The following is a 16,172-nucleotide window of genomic DNA, read 5'->3' as shown; positions in this document are numbered from 1 at the left end:
TTTGCTTCTACTGCATACGTTTCAGGTGATGGAGCTGCAGTGGATTTACATGGTGACATTTTCATAGATGCACAAGCAGCTATAAAAAATGGGTTGAGTGCTCGACACGATCTGTATTCATCCAATCAATGCTACTGACCTTATAATTATGCAAAGTACATTAACCCAGGGTGTACAACGTGAAATCTTGAAACCAGAATATTGAAGATTAATTACTAACCCAGGGTCAAGTATAAACATTGTGAAACATGACACATCTTGTCCATGCACTATTTGGCATACCACACAGAATTACATTACATTAAGGACTTTTTAAGGGTATTTACCAGCTTCACACACTGTTGTGTTTAAGTTCAATTTTGGTCTATTGTTCCAGGCTAAACTTCAAGATTTAGTCAAGGTTATATATGTTAGTTAGATTAGATGATGCATCGATGATCTTCAAAGGTCTTTATCTCACAAAGTACATATATCTTAGCTTAGAATTTAATTCCTCTGTATGTTTCAAACCAGTATCTGTCCTTTTAATATGATTCAACGTTAGCTTTATGTAATCAGACAGAATATCAAACAAGGGCTTATATAAATTCAAAACAGTTAAAAGATTAAAAGCTTAGAACTCATTATTCTTTTCCAGTGGATTTTAATATTGTAAGCATAGGTGGCTTTTAGAAAAGCACATTTGAATAATAAGAAACCATGTTTGAAAACCAATGAGCTACCTTCTCATACAGTAACCTCACTAGCAATGTGCACCGCACTGCATTATAACAAAGATATTAACCCTGTATCACGAAATTATGTACCTATAGTCACGTAATTTGTGAGTCTTTTCCATGACACTGACACGTTTTTCCGCCTTTTTGCGTGAACATGTCAGGCATTTCTGTTTACGTGTCACTGTCACGTATTTGTTACTCAACAGTTTTTTCCATTTTTTATAAACCATTGACGCTTCAGTTTAGGGTTAGATTTGGTGCTTGCGTTAGGAAGTCACTTTAAGTATTTGTTTATACCTTTTTATCATGATTTATTTTTTATATTTTATGATTTTTATACCATTGTCACCTGGCATAGGGTTACAGTTGGGTTTGGGTAAGGATGTCATTTTATGTAAATCTAACCCTAAACCGAAGCAACAATGGTAAGAAAATAGGACAAAACAGTTGAGTAACAAATACGAGATAGTGACACTTAAACAGAAATGCGTGACATGTTTATGCAAAAAGGCGGAAAAACGTGTCAGTGTCACGGAAAAGACTCACAAATTTACGTGACTATAGGTACGAATTTCGTGATACTGGGTTGAATATTAACAAGATGTGTCACTGGTATTGTATATATATAAATGGGGTAGATCACAAAGGTCAAAATGTCCACTCTAGCCATGCCTCCCAGTAAAAGAGCCAATCATCAACCGTTAAAGAATGAAATTGTCTTTGAGACAGACTTTGCGTTTTCTTTACCAAGACCAGGCGTTGTTCTTAAAAGGACTTTTGTTATAGTCGGCTCACGTTTGATACAAAACAGTCTATTTAAAAGCTAACCAGCTCTTCTTGCCTTCTTAGCCCAGGTGAATGTCTATCCAAATCGGAGAAAATAAGCTCTTAGACGCAGATTGTTATTTCAACCAAAGTTCAACCAAAGACGCTCTATTGCATAAATTAAGCAGACACCAGTTGCATATAAACCAACATGGAAAATATTTCTATCAATGTGTACAGTCCTACTAAGAATCACAATGCAAAGAAAATCACTTAAACAGTTTTAAAATGGACCTGTAGCCTTGTGGACAGAGCTCTGATGTACTACATTGGTGATACAGGTCAACTAAGTCTTTCCTCAATCATTCACGCAAATACTATAAGTGCAACAGACAAAGAGTCAGTAGCGGCTCGTGACTGCTCATCCGAGGGACGCTAATTCAAAATAAGTGTTCGGAGTGTCATGTGTGTTGCTTGCGTTTTCAAAATATGTGTTTGTTGTGTCATGTAAACCATGTGCATCACATGCTTTGTCAAAATAAGTGCCTGCTGTACACACATCAAAACCGTTTATGATAAAAGGGACGCTCACGTTCACAAAATACACGCAAGACACTCCCTTAACAGTAAACTCTGATTACGCATGAGATTATTTGCGAGTATCTGGCAAACGCGAGCGTCTCTTTGATCATAAACCCTTTAGACGCATCTGCAGCAGGCACTTATTTTGACAAGACACGTGATGCACACAGGATCTCTAGATGCGCAGAACACATATTTTGAGAAAAGGAACCACACATGACGGCTACATACATGTTGTGACCAACTTCGCATCGAGTGCCCTCGAAAAAAGAAGTCACAGGGCGATTTAGTCATTTAGCAGACGCTTTTGTCCAAATGAGGTAAACAATAGAAGCAGTTAGAACAACACAAGAACCGCAATATATAAGTGCACTAGAACTAGTGTCATCAATCTAACCCAATACATAGCCAAGGGTTAGTCATAAGAGAAGCATACAACTCAGCACCGAAAGAGAAACAGCTGATCAGACTCGATGACATTAAACCCTCGTGGTTAATCCCTCCAACTGTGAAAAAAATCAGCAATGTCTGAAAAATGCAGAACATATTTTTTCAGCACATAATATTTTTGGCAGGTCACTCTTTCACAGTGCCCGCATAACATGATTGTCCTCAATACATTACAATGCGTGGCTGGTTTTCATCTCCGTACATCTAAAATATTCCAAACATCTGTGTGCAATCCGTTCACTTGCTGACTGGGCAGAGCCTCTCTAGATGTTCGGAGGTCTTGCTGTTTTCTGCCAAGATGTGCAATGCATTTGATTTACTCAGAATGATCCTGGTTTCTGCAAACTTTATAAACAGATGCAATACAGGGCCTGATACTCTTTTACTGCACGACAAATGTTAGAAAGGTAGAGAATATGGGCATCATAAATCACACCTCTTATATATATATATATATATATATATATATATATATATATATATATATATATATAGAGAGAGAGAGAGAGAGAGAGAGAGAGAGAGAGAGAGAGAGAGAGAGAGAGAGAGAGAGAGAGAGAGAGAGAGAGAGAGAGAGAGAGAGAAAAGGTATGTAGGGCGCCTCTTCCTCCCTGAAATAATGACCTATGCGGGAGAGCCATATAGAGTGGCCCGGGAGGGGCTTCCATCTCTTTTTTACCATGTCATATGCTCCATCTGCTTCCATCCAAACGAAAGTGTCTTTTGTATGCCATAAAAGACTATTATTAGCCTAAAATACAACCACTGTATGAATTAGGGAAGTTCTGTTGGGGGATTTGATATTTTACGTTAATTACAGTACTGAGTAAGTACTGAGATCTTTTTCCTCCTGTTGTAATACTGACCTCAAGATGAAATCAAAATGGACTCTGTCTTCGTGTGAATGACTCATAAGGGCATGCTATTTCAAATTTAAACAGTAGTCTAACATACAAAACATAATGCAAATCGGTTACTCTTAAACCTCTTTCACTAATGTCACTTTAATTGACCACACAGGCTTGGATGATGTTGAGCAACAACCAAATATTTTGCATCGCTTTAACAAACTCGCATTTCTGTTTTTTTACATTCTGGTATGGAAAACTATTTTAGATGCACAGATTTCCATATGAATGTAACCAAGTCCCATCCTCACTTTGTTTAATATGTTTAACTCAAGGTTACACCACATTAAAGTACTGTAAATGGGGTTGCATGTGACAGTAAACATGCTAAAAAAGAGATGACTGAGGAAGAAACAAACACACACTAAAGCCCCGTTCAGACCGCCAGCAATTAGCAGTGGGAGAGCGATCATGATTTCAATGAAAGCTTGGCAACAGTGCCACATAAGCAACAGTGATTGGGAAGTACTGTTGGGCGATATGCCCCATTTTGAGATCGTCCTATCGTCAGCCTGTGAGATCGACGATACACAATAGTACTGGGGGGCGGGGCAGTAGTTTACTCATTTATTTATTTGTTCATTTTTTACTTATTTATGACAGGTGACTTGATTGGTGGACAAAAAAGGAGCAAGGGCAACACTGTCATGACCGCAACCTTCTTAAAACTGATGCCATTAATTTGAGCGCGTCATTAAAACCCAGGCGCTTTTTAATGCAGTAAAATTACTTTTTATTATTATTTTATTTTAATTACTAATAATTTTTTGTAGTGAATAAGTATATTATTATTTAATTAATATATAACCTTTACATTATTTGTTGAAACTACACACAAGTACAGTAAGTACTGAACTGTTGCTTCATTTATCCAATTTGTCAAAAGTGCTAATTTGGAATTCCAGCATGGAAAACGTGGGCCGGTCTTGGGCCTGAAACTCCCGGGCTGAAAAGTGGCCCCACTCCGGCCCTGAGCTCATGTGCATGGAAGAGTCCGAATCATGTGCATTAAAAGTTCAGGTGCTAGAAGGAGTCCATGCCGTGCGCATTCAGGTCCGAGCAAGAGTAAGACGTGGGCATTAAGTTACAAAATCTCTCGCGCAAAGTAAAGCCCACAAACCCTCTCATGCGAGGAAAAGAATCCAATGCGCATGTTAATGTGAAACTATGATAATAATAATAATAATAATAATAACTATCGCCAACTATCGTCATGAAAGCCGGCTATTGGCGATATGTCTGACGATCGTCGATAAACGATACTATCGTCTATCAGTACAACGCTATGGGGAAGTGGCTGTGTCCAGCGATGTGATATAGTTGAGATAAGTTTAACTTAATCAGGGTTTCCCGCAGCATATTTCATTTAAGGCGGCCCGCCTAAGCTTGGAAACCCTACCGCCTTAACTAGGTCGTCCCAAAAAAAAATTAGCTGCACAACAGGCCGTCAAGTGCATCTTGGAGAATAGCGCATACGTGCATAACACCACGAGCGGGGACGCTCGCCACACGGCCGAAATGAGAAAGACGTGGTCCGGACCATCACTGTCTGGAGGATAACTAGCCAGTTGATAAAACATCTTGGAGAATAGCGCAGATACGATTCACACCGCGAGCGTGCACGCGCACCACATTTTACCATTTTGGCGCTATCTATCATCGTTCGCCAGACGTTCTACAACATCTGCTTTATTTTGTGTTTATTAACCCTTTAGTTTCACTTCATCACGCAGCTATTCCCGTTAGAGGTAAAAACATTTAATTCATTAATAATCTAGTATGTGTTCATTTTTAGTCATAGTTTCTTCAAAATTAAGTTTTATTTCAGTGTTTTAAAAATAAATATTTTATTTATTTATTTTATTAAAATATTTTAATTTTCATCATGACGCATACGCCCCCCTTTGATTGCCACGCCCCAAACAACAAACACCCGCCCAACCCTACCACCTTAACTAACAAATTTTCCTGTTAACCCTGTTAATGCATGAGCAACTTTCGACTACCAGTGAGAGTGAAGCCTCCTAACGACCTCATTGAAAGAGACAGGCGAGAAAGTCGCTGGTGGTCTGAACAGTGCATAATATGAACACACACACCTATCATGAGATTGTCCAATAAAGACTCTCTCTTTCAAAGGTAAGTTCAGATTGATAAGCATCTCCTCATTATATATTTTAATAAACAGACCACCAAAAAATAATGAGAAGATTTAAAGTGTGCATTCATCTATTATATAAAAAAATTACCCTTATTAGATAGATTAAATGCTGTTAAACCTTTAAAATATATACAGCGCCCACTATTTAGGCTTGGCAGATTTACTTTATTGAGTCTTGATTTAATTTTAGACTGTGATGTAATTTTGTAATCAGCATTTAAAGAGAAGCTGAATTGCCAACTGTGATGCTTTAAAAGATGAGCCATTATTTGCTTTTCACAATTGATCAAATGACTGGATGATTTTGATCAATTCTGAATGTATATCAGCAACTGTGCAGAACCAGTCTGTGCTGCATATATTTAGCGGCAGGACTCAAGTTCAACTTGCAGAGATGTTTCAATCTCTATTATAAAAATGATTAGTGTAGCTGTCGAAGGCACTAGGGAGGTTGGTCTGGTGTGTGTAAGCAGGCTGGCTTTTGTAGTTGAAAGTGCCCTAGACAACAGCATCCCAACCTCTATTCACCAGTCCAACCAATAAGAAACCACAGAGTCAGTATTTTTAACAGCTGACAAAAACATTTAGTCAATGGCACAATGAGTCTATATATTCCCTTACAGAAAAATCATGATCTTACAACGTCTAACTTTTAATAGAACATTTTGTAACACCAGCATTCTGTTCTGTACATGGTTTCTCAAAGTAGGGTTACCTGTTGTTGTTCTTGACCGTCTCTCTCTCTTTCTCTTTTGACTACCTCATTTATCATCCACACTGGCCCACTCTTTATCTAGTCTCCATTTGCAGCAGAGCACTTCATTATTTTAGCTAGTTTTACACCAAGCTGGGCCACCAGTCTGACAGCAAGCTAGTCCCAGATGGATGACTTGAGATGGATCAGTGCTGTAATGGTAATTCTATACTGCACAGACAAATGAAGCGTTTGAAGTATGTGTGAAATATCTGTGGGATAACAGCGCTCTGGTTACAGATCTCTGGCCACTGAATCCCACATGCAGGTTATTAGATGTCGCTTTAACAGATTAGTAAATTACTTTCTGCCAGTGTTCAGAAGGTTACTGTGCATAGCTTGACTAATTGGTCTTAAGAAAGACGTGCATAGGATTTGGGGTTACCTGACCTTGAATCAGATGTGTTTTTTTAGAAAGCATTAACATATAAAGTGTTCTTGTGTTCAAAAACTAAATAGTTTTCTTATATCGGTTAAAAGTCATAAATGGCTTAAAGGCGGAGTCCACGATGTTTGAATAACGCGTTGGAAAAGGAGACGGGACGACTACCAAAACACACTTATAGCCAATCAAATCAAATCAAATGCCGGTTTGCGTATGTGTGGGGCGGGTCTATCAACAGAAGGTCCAGATTCTATTGGGGTAGGGCTTGTTTGTTTAGGTGATTTCAAATATCAACATTGGCTTTCAAACATCATGGACTCCGCCTTTAAGCGAAAGACGATGAGCACAGGTAGATTTCAGCGCATTACCCTGATTTTGTGTTGCATGTAAATTACTGTGCCAGTTTTGGTTATGTGCGCATGTCTCCGTGTGTAATAGATTAACGTCATCAACGTAATCAAGTAACGCTTCAAAGTCTGCTCCAACTGCAAAACTGAAAATGTACAGGTTACTTTTTTCATTTCCGCCAGCATTTTGAATTACAAGGTGACAATAAGTGGTGACATCACTGCCTGCAAGAAACCTGACAAATCTCAAAATCTCATATAAACAGCTTTTCTTAAACATAAGAAGTTATTCAGGGACTGCTGGAGTGTCATGTGGCTTAAATTTAATGCATTTATTTTAAAGAGTATAGTATAGGTACGTTTCAAGCAAGCGTTTCAAATGTAAAGATTCACTGGTCACAATGAGGACACAAAGCATTGACACTTTGGATGTACCAACCTATTCTCCAACCCATACGATTGCTTTGGTCATTTGTCCATTTCACCAAATACAACCAATAGATGCATTTACTAAATTAGTGCTTACCGGCAGCAGGTGAAACTTAATATATTAGGGTATAAAATGATATTTTGTGGTATCATTTTGCTATGATGACATGTACTGGGATAAGATTTTCAATTTAAACCGCCAGGATAATAGTAATTTATTACACATTAAACTATTCAGGCCTTTATGACAAATAACAAACACATTTAATTATTATATGATATAAACACAGCATACAAAACAGTCACAACTTTTTAAAAATGTAATTAATATATTCCAAGTGTACCGAGGTCAAACAATCAATTTTTTGATGATACCTCAACTATGATTGTGAAAAGGCATTGGCTCTTGTGTGTCTCGTGACCGATTGCATCATTACGTTAGCTAAGAATGTAAAGCGCTATTGGCTCTTGTGACCGACTACGTTTATGTTTGAATGAGATCTGACTGTGCGTTTTGATCACAGAGTTATTTATATAAAGTAATCGTATGGCTTCAGTACGCAAGGTTTGCAACGTGAATGGTTTGTAACTCTTTTATACCGTTTTATGCAATAAATACCTGTGACTGTACTTGCGTGTTTTATATGGTTGAAAAGTGGTTGGGTTTAGGGTAAGGGTGAGGGTGGGGTTAGATGCTCCAAAATATCTTTAAAACCATAAATGTTTATGAAACCGTTTCTACATTTACAAATTCATAAAATTAAATGTGTCTAATCTGATGTATAATGCAAATACCTAAACGTAAAAACAGGTTGTATAAGCTGCTGCCGCTATAGGACACTAATCCCTTAATACGTCACTTTACGTCGTGATATGGTGCTTGCACAAACAACCTATGAGGTCGTTATTTTTGGAGGACAGTCTCGGTTGTACAGTAACAAGTCTTTATCTGAAGTAAGGAATTTAAAGGGGACATTCCATGAAAATCAGACTTTTTCAGTGTTTAAGTGCTATAATCAGGTCCCCAGTGCTTCTACCAACCCAGAAAACATGAAAAATAGCAACCCTGTAACTTTGTTTTGGTAAGGCTCTCTCTGCAAGCATGTGAATAAATAGGTCATGCGGATTTCGCTCCCCGCATGACGTAGCTAAGGGATCTCATTATAATGATACCGCCCCTGCAACTGCGCTATCCAATCATGATGCTATCTCGAGTGAGAGTGACCGAGAGAAAGTATGACTGACAGCACGACGCGTTTGTATTCCATCAAACACAAACAGGAGCCTACAATCTTATAACTTGTAGTTTTAATAATCTTTCTAAAGATTGAATTAACGTTCTAAAGGATTAACCTTACCTTAGTGCAAGAGAGAGAGAGCGAGTGAGCGAACGAACGAGAGAGAGAGCAACGCGACGGTTCGCTTTCAAGTAAGTTATGTTGTTTAATATGTTTCTCTGAAGTTTATATAAATGAACACGAGGATTCATGCACTGTACGAGACAGAGTGAGTGAACAACACGTATTCACTATCATACACAATAAGTAAATATGTTGTTTAATGTTTCTCTGAAGTTTCAAATGAATGAGGAGTTACAAAATAGATGAGAGACTGACAGAAACGCGAATGTGTTCAATATGTGTGCACAATAAACTTAAACATGTCATTTGATCTGTTTCTCTGAAGTTTAAGCCATACTGAAGTAATGAAGTATTTTCACACATATCAGTGGTTTTTTATTAATTTCCTGCTGGAAACATTTAAGTCCACCCAAAATTAAGTGTGAATGAGCACATCTGCTTATGGTCAGTGGGTGTGTTTACATGCAAAAAATAACCTGATATCTAACAAAAATCTGCTTTTTACCTCCAAATCAATAAATCAGCTAAGCAGAAAACTAACACATTATCCATGTTTTAAACTTTCACTTATTTTCTCCCTGTCCATCTTCCGGATGACAGCGTGTGTTAACAGGATGTACCTGGGAGCGTCTGGAACACTAATTGATGTCAAACAGACATAAGGCTAGTAAGAAACAAAGATAATTGAGAAGAGAATTGGGAGAAATGATGAAAAGAAACCACTGAAATAACGTAAATATATATATATATATATATAAATAAAGAACAAAGAGCTTCAAAGCAAATAACCTCAGAAAAACAATAAAAAGCTCAGAGGCTGGCCTGCTGGACTACTGTGGGAAAGCTGGCAGGCCCAGATGCAGGCAGCATGTCTGTCAGGGGCAGTCAGTGACTGACAAAACAGTCAATTTATATCAGCATCTTGCTCGGCACTGCACTCCCTGCATGCCGTAAGCTCTATTTTGAAACCTAGCGTGCTACCTTGCTGCACATATAAACAGGTGCCTCTTAACGAAATATCCCAAACCGTAATGGAATCTCATTAACATAAACATCTCTTCATTTTAAGAAAACACTGAGGAGAGCTGAGGAGTTTACAGATGTGTTTTGTAAAATGACACACCGAGTGTGTGGGGGTGAAGATTTACTATTTGCCCTAATATGTAAATTTAAATCAGCCGCAAGTATGTCAATTGCCATTTTCACACAACAATCCTGGTAAACTACAATTAAATTACCAGAAATTCTTGTTCATTATATGACACATATGACTAGTCATGTGATACACAAGAACCAATGGGAATCAAAGGTATTGATGTGCTGCCATTTCGAAATTCACTTTTATATCGTCGCTGTCCGATGAAATCGTATGTTCATTTTGCCGATATTGAGATTTTTCGACAGATTGAATGTCCAGGTTCATTTCCGTATACAGTATGCGTCACATACCTAAATGGCCAATGAAAACTTGTGAAATCATGTCATCTGATTTTCACGTATACCCATTTGGTGTCAAAGCTGTCAATCACGCCACATATCTTCCGCCTGTGAAGCATCTTGCCGGTCTCGTAAAGTTTCATCGAAGCTCAGCACTGGATATAGCCGAATAAACATGACAATGACTTTCCTTCATCGAGGTAAACGTTTTCCCCGGACGCCAGATGAACATATAGGAGTGAGTGACTTAATTACGGTAGTACTGTGCAAACAAAGTATCTGTCTAGAATTGGTGTTATTTACGCTGGGGATGTCCCCACCACTTTTTGAAAGTAGCCTATTTGGTTAAAATGTTCTGAAAAATCAAGCGATGCTTAAGACTGGTTTTGTGGTCTAGTGTCACATATGTTGCGTTGTATTTTTATGATGTGTTTTCTTGTACATGTGTAATGAAATTCATTGTAATCATTGACTAAAAGCGCTGCTGTTTTCTACGCTATGGTGCTTTGGCACTGTTCGGTTGAGCTGGTGTTGCAGGGACTGTAACATGTGTGCAGTCGACATTGTTGAGGGTTTTATGCTGAGTAACGTTATTTTCTTGTTGTTGACTAGCCTACGCTATGCCCATTTTTGATGCGCCGTTATTCAATATTTTTCCTGTCCTGCAGTAATGTTTTTATCTGATCTTTTGTCCCCACCACTTTTCAACACAAACTGACGCCCCTGCTGTCTAGCATTACCATGTCAGTGTATTGATTCATTGTCCCTTCATAGTTTGCAAGAGACATTTAATAAATGTATAATTAATATTAAACAAAGTAAGCGTATTTAACTAAGACGTAGGCTATTTAATGAACTGAGGGTATTCATCTGTCAATACGAAACGCGACTTGGCCATTCTAATTAATGATCGGAAGAACGCGTATCGATCAAAGTTACTGTAAAATATGCACGCATGTCCATTTAAACTCAATTTTGGTCAAATGTGGATTATATCATTACACTGGCAAGAATATGGTTACATGTAAATATGCCGTACCAAATATGACAACGCTACATTCAACTGCTTTTGATATACGGTGTTTTTTTTTCACTTTCTGAAAAGTAACCGTTTTGGACATGCGTGAGTTTCATCGGACAGCGACGATATGTTGTTTGAACTGCTGTTGTTCTACCCAGTCTCACGAGGTTTCGTGATACAGTCACATAATTTTGATTCTTCTTTCGTGATACTATCACGAATTTCCATGTTTTTTCGTGATCGTATAACGAATTCCTGTTTTCGTGTGATTATCATGTATTGGTTACTAAACTGCTTTTTCCTATTTTTAAACCATTGTCGCTTCGGATTAGGGTTAGATTTGGTGCTTGCATTAGAATGTCACTTATACATTGGTTTATACTATTTTTTCTGATTTATTTTTTCATATGTCGCCTGGCGTCAGGGTTAGAGTTGGGTTTGGGTAGGGATCTAATCCTAAACTGAAGGGACAATGGTAAGAGAAAATAGACCCCTTCACGGTTCACGTCACAGGCAGTTTCCACTGCGCATGTCAGGGTCAGAAAAGCCATTACAGCAGATAGAGTTGCGTATTATTCGGTATCGTCAAAAATGCCTACTTACGTCGTGGGCCGTGAAAATCGCACCAGGTCTTTCGTTAAGTTTTCGCGATTCATGCAGAATCTCAAAAACAAAAAAATACAACATCTGCAGCTGCAAGCAATTAACGTGCAGACTGGGACAATGCAAGTATCAAAGAGGCTTGTGTTTGTTGTGTTCACTTCATTTGAGGTAAGTCATAATTTTTCAGCCCTGTTAGATTACATTATAAAGCCTGGATGGTATGAACAGTTTGACCCCATGCTGCGCGCGCACCCGATAGTCATTCAATGTTTACAAACTTTGAAGGGGTCTATAGGACAAAACAGTTGAGTAACCAATACGTGATAATCACACGAAAACAGGAATTCTTTATACGATCACGAAAAAATGTGAAAATTTGTGATAATATTACAAAATAAGAATCAAAAAATTACGTGACTATATAACAAAATTTCGTGAGACTGGGCTGTGTTGTTCATCTGCAACTTTTATGCGGTTTTTGACCCAACAACATTATATTAAATGACTTTAAAGGGAACTACTAAACTCTTTCTTCAACTTCCCTAAACAGTGAAAACACATGTTCTGCGCTAAAAGTCAGTGCGTTCTACCCTACCCAGTCTCACAAAGTTTTGTGATATAGTCACGTATTTTTTTTATTCTTTTTTCGTGCTATTATCACGAAATTAAAAAATATGTGACTATATAACGAAATTTCGTGTAACTGGGCTGGTTCTACCATGTACATGCTTATACCCGTAATCTATTTTTTGTTTACACATAGCACCATTCCAGTCATTTACTGGTAATGTTAAAACTTCTCACAGTGGAAAATTGCCAGTACTGATTTACTGATTTTGATCACACATGATCATGATGACGGACCGAAATGGTTATTTACCAGTAAAGACTGTATGTGTGAAAAGAGCTAATAAATGTAAATTATATCAAGAGTGTGGACATTATGTTTTGTCCCCCGTGAGTGCCTCCTTCTGTAGGTAGTAGGGCTGTCACAATGATTAAATAATCATCTCATCGTGATTGTTTGACCTCATCGCAATGATTTCAGATCACCGCAATGATTGCATTTCTCGCTAAAAAACACAAGGGGGAGCTGCAGCGCCTGTATAAATGAGACCGTATCTAATGGCGCTCCTTGACTGACAGTGTAATGCGATACATTGCAAAGCCATTTAATACAATGGAAAAAAACGCATTTAAAGAAATGCTGAAAAACTTTTATAAGCAATATGAATTGCCAAGTAAAACTTACATTTCCAAAACAGCAATTTCAAATTTAGGGATATGTTTTTCAGTTTTTGAGAATATATATTCATTAAATAATTACTTTTAAATTTGTGTTATTTGTATTAATATTTACTGCCAGTTAAACCTTGCAAAATATTTAATTTAAATAATCACAACAATGTGTGAAAATTATTTCATGAACTAACAAAAAAAAAAAATCAATGAGAATTAAACATCGAAGCCCTAAAACAGGCAATTAATCGGCACAATTTGTTAGACAATTAACCGTCAGCCAAATTTCATAATCGTGACAGCCCTAGTAGGTAGCTCACTAGGTTTTGGACAAAGCATTATCTCTCTCCCCATCCATCTCCACCCTTTCTCCACCTTACTTTTCTTGCATAATAACTGCAAAAGATTAACTTCTATAAAATGGAAATGGAAATATATATGCCCATATCTATGTCATCCAACAGCTTTATGACGATGGTTATTAAGATGGTTATACAACAAGATTATTTTCAATTATGATGACCTTAAGTGAACATGCAGGCATTATATGGGAATGCGTTTTGTTTTGTATGATGTCAGGGTAATGTGAGCGCACCAATGACAGATGCGTGCATACTTAATGGCTTTTAAAGGGATGCGTAAAACTGTAAGATTAATATAAAGAGTAATTATTTTTGCACAGATACAAAAATGACCAGATGGACTATCTGTGGACAGAATCAGATTGCGTTGTATCACACATCAGGGAGCGGACAGTTTACACAGTTGATGATAAGAATGCTTTGATATGAATTGTAGGCTTTTATACCGATATTTTACAAATTTTAACAACGCAGTAAACACTCAGTACTAATGCCTAATGCTGGCCACATAACATAAAAATAAAGCGAATGGGACATATGACTTTTTACTACTGTAAGTGGATTGTTTAACGTGTTAGACACTGCTAGTGAATCCACTCTTATGACTGAAAAAACGGACAAATTGAGACACATTATAAAATGAGCAAATGATTGACAGGTCAGCCACAAGACTGACACAATGCACCAATACTTTAGCTTACAATAATTTGTGTTCAACCCTAATAATTTATCTCATGTGGTGTGTTTTTGCAATGGAAACATGTGTTTCACCAATGGTTTCATGTAATCTTTTTGTGGTGGGGTTAAATGCAATTCAGTTTTTGAATATTGATACTACAAGCCTATATTTTCTGGATCCAAACACAAACTTCAGCAGCACTGTTGGGGAAAACTGCCCTGCGACAGATCAGCCTGTTATTAAAGACAGATGTTCAAAACCTTTCACTGTATATCAACATCACGGCTATACACTAACATGACCGCAGTTACTCTGAAAATGAACAGAGAGCCCAACTAAATAAAATTTGCACTTCAGATAAAATTCCACATCATGTTCACAGTGAAACACTTAAGAGTGTCAGCATTATTTACCTATAAAACACTGAGCTATCTGATATGAAAATACAAAATTAACAGTTTAAGGGAAAACCTAATAGCCTATTGACAAATTTTTGTTTACAAGTTTATACATGTTTGTATTGTATATGTTTAGTTGCTTCAGCAAAACTTTTCCTTTTCTATCTAGACAAGCATACTCTCAAGTTTTAAAGAATCATGCTCACATAATTTCTTGTTTTTATATGACTGCATTTACATAAACAGAAGAACCTTACTAACAAAACTAACTTTGTCTTGTAAACAATACGCTATTACACATTGCAAGTGTGATTCTCGTCCAAAACAACTAAGAGTTTGGGAATAATTCACTATAAAGGCTACGCCAAGAGCGCAAGGATGATTCTCCGTGATAACAGTTCAGAATGCGGGGAAAACTTTATTAACCCCTCCGCCTTTCCCAACACACATTCCTGACAAATCCTGAATCGAAACTCACCGGAATTCTCGACCAAACTGGACAAGCCGGACACGGCGAGCAGCATCAGACCCATGAAGCACATCTGTCCCCCGAACAACTCCTTGCGTTTTTTCCTCCGCGCTTTGATCTTCTTCTGCTGGAGCATCACTTGCATTGGTCGAGTCCAGACGCGAACACAAGTATCTCCATCCATCGCTATAACTCGACGCTATGATTACTATTCACAAATATAAAACGATATCGTGATACTGACACTGTCTGGGAGTGTTTAAAGCTAAAAAATGAAACGATTTCACTCGTTCGCACTGCGGATCGATGCTGTTAATGTTTGAATGACTTCAAATTGTAACGTAAAGACATAAAGATGCTGCGCGCGACCCATGGATGCGTCAGTTTGGTGCCAGTTCTCTCAGGACACAAACTGCTGCTGAGAGATTGAGGATGTAAAGGAGGAGGAGAGAGAGAAAGAGAGAGAGAGAGAGAGTGAGTGAGTGAGAGGGAGGGGTAAAAGTAAGGAAGTGAATCCAGTGAGGACACAGCCAGACAGAGAGAGAAACTGGAAAGCAACGTACAGTGAGATGAAACGCAGCTGTTGTAATGGTGAACTATCATGAAGTTCATGCATTGAGAGAGGAAGGAAGAGAGATAGGTGGAAAAGAACAATGGGGACAATTGTTGGTGGTTTAAAAGGAGGAGCTATGGTCTGATTTTTAACAAACAAAACCGTGTGCTCATCGCCACCCTCTATTGGTAGAATGATGCTGGTTGATAAATTTCATGCACTGAATGTATATAACTAATATGAATATATTTTCAAGTACTGCGTGTAGAAAAACACTGAAATCATTTAAAATGAAGACAATGAAGTGCATACAGGCCCCATGTGCATTTGCATTTATGCATTTGGCACACTTTTATTAAAAGCACCTTACACTGCATTCAATTTATAGGCTGCATGTTTTTCCACGTGTACTGTATGTGTTACAGTCTGCACACAATATTTGGGTCATCAAAACATTAGGTTAAATTGACCTAGAAACAACCCAGCATTTTGGGTTTGGAAAATTTAGAATAGGTTACATTAAACCCAGCAGTTGGGTTTATCCATATAT

The 16,172-nt window shown here is 37.7% G+C and overlaps 1 protein-coding gene across 1 annotated transcript in view; it reads right to left on the bottom strand.

Moving 5' to 3' along the window:
* Positions 1–15,667, bottom strand: part of slc24a3 (solute carrier family 24 member 3) — a 116,047-nt gene extending 100,380 nt beyond the window's left edge. The window contains exon 1 of the mRNA XM_073873280.1: positions 15,079–15,667. Coding sequence (XP_073729381.1) covers positions 15,079–15,253 — 175 coding nt within the window. The 5' untranslated portion in view covers positions 15,254–15,667. The remainder of the gene's footprint in view (positions 1–15,078) is intronic.
* Positions 15,668–16,172: the final 505 nt, after the last annotated feature.

This window comes from Misgurnus anguillicaudatus, chromosome 11 (genome assembly GCF_027580225.2).
Source record: "Misgurnus anguillicaudatus chromosome 11, ASM2758022v2, whole genome shotgun sequence".
Lineage (NCBI taxonomy): Eukaryota > Metazoa > Chordata > Actinopteri > Cypriniformes > Cobitidae > Misgurnus > Misgurnus anguillicaudatus.
The sequence above is the reverse complement of the archived record's forward strand: the minus strand, read 5'-3'. Positions and strand labels throughout refer to the sequence as shown.